Source organism: Crocodylus porosus, unplaced genomic scaffold, assembly GCF_001723895.1.
Source record: "Crocodylus porosus isolate Cpor-Errol unplaced genomic scaffold, CroPor_comp1, whole genome shotgun sequence".
Taxonomy (NCBI): Eukaryota; Metazoa; Chordata; order Crocodylia; family Crocodylidae; genus Crocodylus; species Crocodylus porosus.
This window is the reverse complement of record NW_017728950.1, coordinates 21,331,801-21,341,341: the sequence shown is the minus strand read 5'-3', so window position 1 is coordinate 21,341,341 and position 9,541 is coordinate 21,331,801. Positions and strand designations below refer to the sequence as shown.

General features: G+C 45.8%; 1 protein-coding gene across 3 annotated transcripts in view; it reads right to left on the bottom strand.

The window, feature by feature from the left end:
- Window positions 1-9,541, bottom strand: part of IDUA (iduronidase, alpha-L-) — an 82,107-nt gene that overhangs the window by 24,170 nt on the left and 48,396 nt on the right. For 2 of the 3 annotated variants that reach the window (XM_019554931.1, XM_019554932.1), the window contains one exon: window positions 884-966. In XM_019554931.1, the coding sequence (XP_019410476.1) occupies window positions 884-966 (83 nt within the window). Of the gene's footprint in view, window positions 1-819; window positions 967-9,541 lie in introns of those variants that run through there. The other variant, XM_019554933.1, reaches the window with a different exon arrangement.

Genomic DNA, 9,541 nt, shown 5'->3' with positions numbered 1-9,541 from the left:
AGGTCCTGCATTCTGGCTAAGAACCTACGTGAGCAGTCAGATCTGGCTGACTGCTCATCCCAGCAGATGTCCAGGAAGTTCAGGTCCCCCATGACTACCACATCCTTAGACTTCACTACCTTCATGAGCTGACCTAAGAATTCCTGGTCGAGCTCTTCCCCTTAGTTGGGAGGTCTGTAGTAGTCATCTGATAGTGACCTCCATGAGATGCACAGACTGAGTTATGTAAATGAAGCTTACGTTCCTGATGCCAATTTGAGATTACTCAAAGTTATTACTTGTCAATAAAATTCACAATATTAGGAGTAACCAACTCAGTTTATGACGGGGGAGCAGGCAATTATTTTGGGCAGAGGGCTGCTTACTGAGTTTCGGCAAGCCATCAAGGGCCGCATGACGGGCAGCCCAGGGCACATTAATATTAATTTTCTAAATTTTTTCAGGACCCCATGGGCTGAATAAAAGGACCTGGTGGGCTGCATCTGGCCACTAGGCCACATTTTGCCCACCCCTGGTTTATAAGCTGGAAAGGCATTGGATGCAAGTGCTACTGTGTTCAGGGAAGTACCAGCAAAATCCATCTGGGAATTTGTCCTCCCTGGCCCCTTCTTGGGTGTTTCTTGGTAAACATGGGTTGATTTCATCTTCCAGTTTACAAATCTCAGTTTAATACCAAAGCACTTCATAAGTAAAATAGAAGGGTTTTTATTTGCTACTTTCTCAACATTTGCTGCACAGATTTTGTATTTAAGCTAATAGGAGTTAAATATCAGTAAAACATGTTTTGTTTCAAAATCACTTCTGGTGAAACTCACTTACAGTTCTGTCTGATGATTGCACAGTTTGGTCCAACATTAATAGTTGATGGATAAAAGCATCTTACCAGGAACAAGTTTGTTTGTCCGTAGAAGATCCATAAAATTATCCAGGTTGGTGAAATTATAGTGCAGTTTCCCATTTGTCATCCTATAGGCAGTGAAAGATAAAAATGTGATTACTGGGATAGAGACAGCATTTGCCTCCAATATTAGCAAGGCTGCATAACTTCAGGATGTAATAACCATGTTTCCTTGTTGTATAGGACTAGCATGTTTCTTCTGCAAGTTTTACATATAAGATTCTCTCTTTTAAAGTGGTTGACATCCATAGGATGTAAATATGGCCCTTTTATGCCCAGTCCATGGTATTTTCATCTCTAAAATGCAAGAACAACAAAGCTCTGATTAGTGATTGCTGGCCTTGTCTCCATGTTTTCATCTAGAGCATCTGTTGTTTGGCTCTCCAATCTCTTTCTGACATACCAGGTAGAACTTACAGAAACTTTTTCCTCCTCACTTGCTTTCTCACAGTGCCTAATTGCTTGTGGTCCCCTTCTTACATAATATGGAGATCTGATGCCTGATGTAATTAATTAATCCTCGTGATTTTTATCCTTTGTTGTTCTTACTTCCGTGAACTCTTTGCTTTGGCCACATCTTAAGATTGGCCTTTATATATGCTGGGTAAAAAAGACCATATATTCTGAATGTATAGATATGAAAACATCTACTGTAATTTTTTTCAAATGTTAACATCCTTAAATATTCTCCCTCTGCTCCAAAAAATCAGTAGAAAAAGCATTTACATTTTCAGCTGAACCTCTGTCTAGACTCCATGAGTACAAACGTGCATTCATTTCCTGATACAAACCTGTGCCAGCATCCACATTTGAATGCTTATATACAAGGATTATGATCAGCTTCACAAAAAACATTTTCCTCAAAAGTGGAAAATAATAATCTACTGTAACAAAATTCTGCAAATGTAATTTGTTGTACACTGAAATAAAACCTGTGTAAATGTACAGATATATTCCAACCATACTCATGCTAACTAGCTCATTAACCTGGTAGCTTATTAACCACATATCAGTATACATAAGCAGTGTAATGCATAGAAGGGCAAGGTTAAAATTGTGTGTGTGACAGAGAATCCAACGATGAGTGCTTTAAGTCATGGCAGGATGGACAAAACTTCTGACTCTGCCTTTACTACTGCTGTTTATCAGGCTGTCTTTGCTCTCTTTCCCATCCTGTGCACAGAGGACTATGGGAATGAACTCTTTCTTGTGGATCTTCCCCAGGGCTAGGTTTGAATAGAAAGCCTATTGTTTTATCATCTTGGATCTATGCCTGAACTAAAAAGGAGATGATTAAACTGCTTGGAAAAGAAAGAGGAGGTGCTGGTGACTGAAGCGCCATTAAGATTGGCAGCTTGTCTCTGAATTGCTGTCCAGATGAGTGCTTTGATGTGCGAGGCAGAACAAATATGAATGAACTGAATCCACTCCTTATCCCACATCAAGGTTCTGTGAAGGATGGGAATCGGACTCTGTTCATTCAGACTCAGCTCCTTCATATTTGCTCCTTGTCATGCATCAAGTTCCCAGGAAGGATCTGAATGAGACTAATCTGATTTGGGTCCTTCCTGGGACTTTGATGCAAATCAGAATGAACTAAATTCGATTTGGATCCAGTCCTTGTCCCGCATCAAGGCACCAGGAAGGATCCAAATTGGATTTGGTTCATTTGCACTCAGATTGCTCTAATTCACTCCTCGTCGTGCACTGAGGCCCAGCAAAGAATCCAAAGGAGCTGAATCTGATTTAGATCCTTTGCAGTCCCTGGATGTAGAGTGAACCCAAAGGATCTAGATATGGACTTGGACCATAAAGGGGTGGTGCCCCTGGGCAGAAGCGGGGAAGTGCAGTGCTGCCCACATCAATGCATGGGGAGGTGGGCCTGGTGCTGGCAGGAATCATTTCAGGAGGGGAAAGAAGCTGCCGCCAAGCCTGGCCCCAACAAGATCCTGGGAGCTGAGGGGCTGCAGGGAGGCCTCACAGGCCCCATACAGTGCCAAGCAATGCCCTCCTCCCTCCCTGCCAGGTTGGGCTCTGTAAGGCCAGAGGCTGAAGGAAAGAGTGGGGCCAAGGATTCGAGGGCCCAGCACACATCAGGGATCCGTGAGTGCAAGGCAAACCACTGCCTCCCTGCTTTTGCTTTTTTTGTTGTTGTTGTTGATTACTGCTGGGGCCTGGGAGAGGCCATATTCCTTTGATGCCTTGCCACAGCCAAGAGGCCAGGAGCTCTTGGGGTCTCCGGGGGTAGAAGACTGTACTGTGGCAGGACCAGCAGGCCTGTCCAACCAAGGGAAATTGTCTCAGGGAGCAAGACCATTTCCAAACAGTCTTTAAGTTGTGCAGGCTGAGCATGATGGAGAGTAACTGGTCATTCACCAGCGAACCCACAGCCACTGTACAAGCAAACCAACCAGCTGGAACTCACAAATGGCCCAATTTGGGATGATGTGACATGCCAGAACAGGGAAGAGCCCAGATCATTGACTATGTAGCTAGAGATTATCCAGCTAATGCATGGAAGGTGTATAGGGGAGGTGGAGCCCCAAGGGATATCTGTATGGAGTGCCTCCGAGTGAGTCCAGGTCAAACGGGAGTTTCTCACATCTACCCATAAGAACAAGACATGGCAGACAAGCAACAAGGGCTTGCTTCCCTTCAGAGATGGTGCTTGGCGGATGATAGTGCCAGAGAAAGCTAAAGCCCAAGCAAAGAACATCAGGCCCTGAGCTGCTCAGGAGCAGCTGCTCAAGCTTAGATTGGCACACCATGGACCAGATATGGCCCACGGACCAACCTGGTACCTTTCATCCAGGTTGCAGGCTGAAAAGGCTGGGCACCACTGGTGTAAACAGGGACCAGACCTTTGGCTTCAATACAATAGCATCCTTTCACATAAGGTTGCATTTTGACCCTTTTCATTAAAATGCCCCTGTCATCATGGCTGCTGATGAGTTTCTACAATAAAGAACAAATATAGAATTTCTTTCAAAGATGACAGCTTTTAGAAAAGCATTTGGAAGAAGGATTTTTGTAATGGCTATATCAGCATTTTGGAAACAGAGCTGAATTTAAGCCTGGCTATTTGGTACCAGGGAAAATTAACTCTGACGGTCAAGGTCCAAAGTCCAAAGCATCATAAAGTGTAGTTCTGCTTTCACAAATCCATTAACTGTATTTATTACACCCTGTGTTCTATTGAAATATTTACTTACTTGCTGTCAGCAAGCATAACAATGATTAACTCTACTTTCATGTAAAAACTTACCAAGACAGCCCACATAACAGAACAGCAATGAATGTTCACCTGACCTCAGTATCTAAATCAAAGATTGTAAAAACCAAGGTTATGTCTCCCTGGTATGCACGTTAGGGATTGTACAGATTTTTTTCTGTATTTCTATAGAAATAATTTCCTGCTCAGGAGTCCTTTCTCCAAAACATTGTCGTCTTTTCACTTTTCACCAGGTTCCATGCTTTATGATAAAATCTAGACCTATCTGCTTTTATAGAAGACACAGAAATAGCTGCATATGATTGGATAGAGACATTTAGAATTTATCCCTCCGTCAAAACAGAATTAATAGAATCTTTGCTTGCGTGAACAGGGAAAGCTTACTCCTATTAACAGTCTGATGTTTGCACAAGTACTCTTACTAGCTTCACGATTTGGCCCTTAAGTCTCAATATTTCATGTTGGGTGATAAAGAAGGGCCACTGGAGTAGAATTCTGTTTCCCTTCACATGAATACATGGACACTTTCCAGCCACTTAACTGACATTTTTGGCACTTATCCACAGTTTGTGATTCTGTTACTCTTGCAGTGTGAGCACATAAGCATGTGCACACAAACTGAGAGTGTGCAGTAGGCAACATACTGGCCATGTCCACTCCTGACCCCATCATGTATGCAGCAGCCACAAAAATGTAACTGAACAAAAACCATGAGTAACAGGTGTTGCATGGAGGAAGGGGGCTCTCCTGCTTTAGTCCCTAAAGCTGGGTGGTTAGGGCACTTACTCATGAAGTAGGAGACAAAAGTTACAGGGAAACCCTGTTCAAACCCTCACTCAGGTTTGAATTTCCATTTCCCCAACTTCTAATGATCCATGAGGCCAAAGGCAGACATTATCCAAATTCATTTCCAGTGCTCCTTTTGAAGATGGCATCATGAGGGAGCTATGGGGGGTCAGGAAGAAGATAATAAGCAGAGGTGAGGTGGAACCTGCTTTGAAATGGTCTAGTCTGAGCCCTTACCCCTAATATGGCAGAAACCTCTCTGCTGCTACACTGCTCTCTATCCATTTTATCCAATGACTGGTAAAAGTGAGGGGCAGTCGCTCAACTTCAAAAGAAGCATTGGAGAAAAGCAAGAGAAATGCTTAATCTGTAGTGGGGTTGTTTGAACATGCTAAGACATCAGAGATCTGTAGGTTCACACCCCTGCTAGGCACACAGGTCCTAGAAGCTCTGTGCCTTTCTCCCTTCAGGAAAATGGGAGGGCCCTCCTCATCTTTTCTGGGACTTATACCAGTGAATGCACATATGTAAATGCATACCTGCCCAGCCAATGCATAACCAACTGAGCATCCACACTGCAGGAGTAATAGAATCAAAAACTGTACTTACATGCCAAAAACACTACTTGTATGGTTGCAAACTGTCATTTGGGTGTACAAAGAGTAATATAATTCCACCCTTAGTCTCACCTTTCACAAGCTATTTATTGGAATACTAGGCCTGGGGTTTATTTTCTTAACTCTCAGTGAAATGATTTCACTGTTCTCAAATACTGTAACACTTGTAATTGCCGCAATTTTGATAAAATATAAATGTGTAGGTTTATAAATATTTCTTCACAAAAGTGGATACCTGCTGCTGGAGGTGGTCTTAAGGGACATCTCTGTGTCCAGCATCTCCAGGAACTGCTCAGCTCTTAGTTAGTATATTCAGTGTATTTCTAGTGGCTATTCCATTATTGGTGAACAGCTTACTCTTGTTGTCTCCAAACAATCTGAGGAGGAGCAGAATGATGGAAATGAGAACTATTAATGACTTCTTAAAGTATGCATGGCAAAGATTTAGGAACAGATGCTATCACCTCCTTAACCAAACAGCCTAACCTCTATTGCTGCTCTAATCTCCCACAAGCATAGACTTGGCAGAGAATGCACATTATTAAAATGAGGAGGTGGCTACAGGAAGCCTGTGGGATGGGAAGGTGCCAGATGCTTCTGTCTTCTATACCTTCAGGATGAAGATCAAGAGCTCTACAGACAGACACTGGGAGTATCTACGCATGCCAATCCTGCTGGATGGGTTTACTCTCAATTCACTTAGGAGAAAACATACCCTGGGCAGACATCTACGCATCCAGACATTTGGGAGCAGATTTGCTGCTCCTGGCAGTAGCCTGCTCCTGCCCCATCCAGCCATGCCCTAGCCTCCTGCAGCAGCCAGGGGGAGGTGGAGGCTCCAGCTGCAGCTGCCTGCAGCTGGGGGCCATCTTCAAAAGCCAGCCCTGCATGCTGCTCCCTGGCCACCTGCCTTCCGGGCCCACAGCAGCCTGTAGAGTGCTGTGCCAGCATTCTGCGGCTCTGCCGTCAGAGCCTGTGCCTACTGCATGATTGCTGCTCCACCCCCAGGCCCCAGGAACAACATCCAGTGCCCTGGGCACCTACTCGCCACCCTAGTTGCCCTGCTTCACCGCCACAGTGACCATCGCCTGGCCCAAGTCAGTCTTAGCCCTGGTGGCACCTGTACGTGGCACAGATGCCTAGCCAGGCTCACTGCAGCATCTCAGACTCCCTGGCACTGCACTGCTGCCACTTACATCCTGTGTTGCCACCTGAAATCCAGCAAGGACTCTGACGTGTATCCAGATGCGCATCAATGTCCTCCTGGGGCTCCAGCCCCTGCTGCCTGTGGGCCTGCATGGCCAGCTAGGACTGATGCCCTGCCACTGGTGCCCTGCATGTCATCTAGAGCACCAAGGATGACAAACAGTGGCTGGAGTCATCCCAGATGATCCCAGCCATCTTTCAGGAGCTCCTTGAGCAGCTTTGCCTGCACCTACAGAGGCAGAACACCACCATGAGGCAGCCCCTCCCTGCAACATGTCTGAATCAAAATGCGGGCTTCTTTAGGCTTTCCAAAGTGGTTCAGAGCTTCTGAACTGCTTTGGAAAAGCTTCAGCGCTGCCTTGGGATCTGGTCATAGGGTATAACGGGGAATCAATGAAATAGCTATAACTTTGTTGTTTTTTGTCTGATTTGGATGAAATGTGCAGGGGTGGTAGCCTCTGCTGAGCACATGAAGCCTGCTGAGTTTCAAAAAGATCAGTGCAGGGGTTTGGGGGGAACTGCACCCCAAATTCTTGAAAGCAAAACTCATGTCACATGTTTGTGTTAAGCCACAGTGGGGTCAAAACTGCAGGAGTGGTGGCCCCTGCTCAGGCCACAAAGACTGCCAAGTTTCAAGGAAATAAGTGCAGGGGTTTGAGGGGAACTGTGCCTCAAACTGCAGACAAGCAAAACTTGTAACATGGGTGACACTGTGTGCGTTAAGGCGCAGCACGGTGAAAGCTGTGTGGATGGTAGTCCCTGCTGCAACCACAAAGCCTGCCAGCTGTCAAGGAGATAGGTGCAGGGCTTCTGGGTTCTGGGGCCCTGCACCTCTAGCTTCTGACAGGCAAAACTCATGACATGGGTGCTTGTGCAACTGACTGTCTCTGTCTTGGGGTAGTTGATTGTCTGTATTATTTCCTCTCCTTAGTCTGTGGTTTTGTAGGTGTTAATCGTTGCTCATTAACTTAACACCTAAAAAACCATAGACTAAGAAGAGGAAATAATCAATACAAACAATCAACTGCCCCAAGACAGAGACAGTCAGTTGCACAAGCACCCATGTCATGAGTTTTGCCTGTCAGCAGCTAGGGGTGCAGGGCCCTGCACCTATCTCCTTGACAGCTGGAAGGCTTCGTGGCCGCAGCAGGGGCTACAATCCCTGCAGCTTTCACCCTGCACCAATCACACACCCCTGCACCGATCTTCTTGAAACTCGGCAGGCTTCATGCTCTCAGCAGAGGCTACCATACCTGTTTGTTTCATCCAAATCAGACAAAAAACAACAAAGTTGTTTCATTGATTCCCCATAATACCCTATGGCTGGATCACTGAGGTAGCACTGCAGCTTCGGAGCCGCTTTGGCCAGATTGAAACAGGAACCCAGTCCAGAGCTCTGGATCGGATCGCTGGCATCCGAAGCGGCCAGATCCAAAGCCGGATCGAATAGCTGCCTACTTGCACAGGCCTACTACCAAGCCTGTAGGTATGAAGGAGATTGTTCATCCCAAGGTGGAGCACTTTACATTTCTCAACACTGAACTTCATTTAATTCCAGTCTGCCCAACCTGCAAGCCTGTCTAGATCCACCTGTATCTACAGCCTATCTTCAAGTGTGACCATGCTTCCCCTGTATCTGCAGCCTATCTTCAAGTGTTGTCCGCAAACTTGGCCAGTAAGCTCTTCACCCCCACATCCAAATCATGAAGATGTTAAATAGCACTGGACCAAGCACCAACCCCTGAGGGAAACCACTGGCCACTTCCTGCCAAGATAACAGATTAATTCATTAGAACTCTCTGGGAATGAACCAGGTTCGGCTTGAGTTCAGGCTACTGCTGGTTTGCACTGAGTGAACACCAGTCCTCTGGGCCCTCCACTATAGAAAGGATGTAAACAAATTGGAGAGAGTCCAGCAGAAGGCAGTGAAAATGGTTAGAGGGCTGAGACACATGACTGATGAGGAGAGGCTGAGGGAACTGGGTTTATTTAGTCTGCAAAAGAGAAGACTGAGGGTGGATTTAATAGCAGCCTTTAACTACCTGACAAGTGGTTCCAAAGACGATTCAGCTGGACTGTTCTCAGTGGTGGCAGATGAAAGAACATGGAATAATAGTCTCAAATTGCAGCAAAGGAAGTTTAGGTTAGAAATTAGGAAGAACTTTCTCATGAGGAGCATAGTAAAAGGTAACTCAAAAAGGTGGTAGAATCTTCATCCTTGGAGGTTTTTAAGACCCAGCTAGTCAAAGTCTTGGCTGGGATGATATAGATTTCATAGATATTTGGGCTGGAAGGGACCCTGGAGGATCATCAAGTCCAGCCCCTGCCCCAGAAGAAGGAAGTCAGCAGGGATCATAGGATCCCAGCAAGATAAGCATCCAAATGTGTCTTGAAGGCATTCAAAGTGGATGCTTGAACCGTCTCCGGCGGCAGTCTATTCCAAAACTTGGGGGCTCGGACAGTGAAGAAGTTCTTTCTTATGTCCAGCCTGAATTGGTCACAGTGGAGTTTGTGACCATTCAATCTTGTCATCCCTTGGGGGGCTATGGTGAACAAACATTCCCCCAGATCCTGATGAGCACCCCTCATAAACTTTTAGGTGGCCACCAGATCACCCCTGAGCCTGCGCTTTTCCAGGCTGAAGAGCCCCATTGCTCTCAGCCTCTCATCATAAGGTCTGTTTTCCTGACCTCTGATCATGTGCGTGGCTCTCCTGCACCCTTTCAAACTTCTCCACATCCTTTTTGAATTGTGGAGCCCAAAACTGGATGCAGTACTCCAGCTGTGGCCTCACCAAGGCCG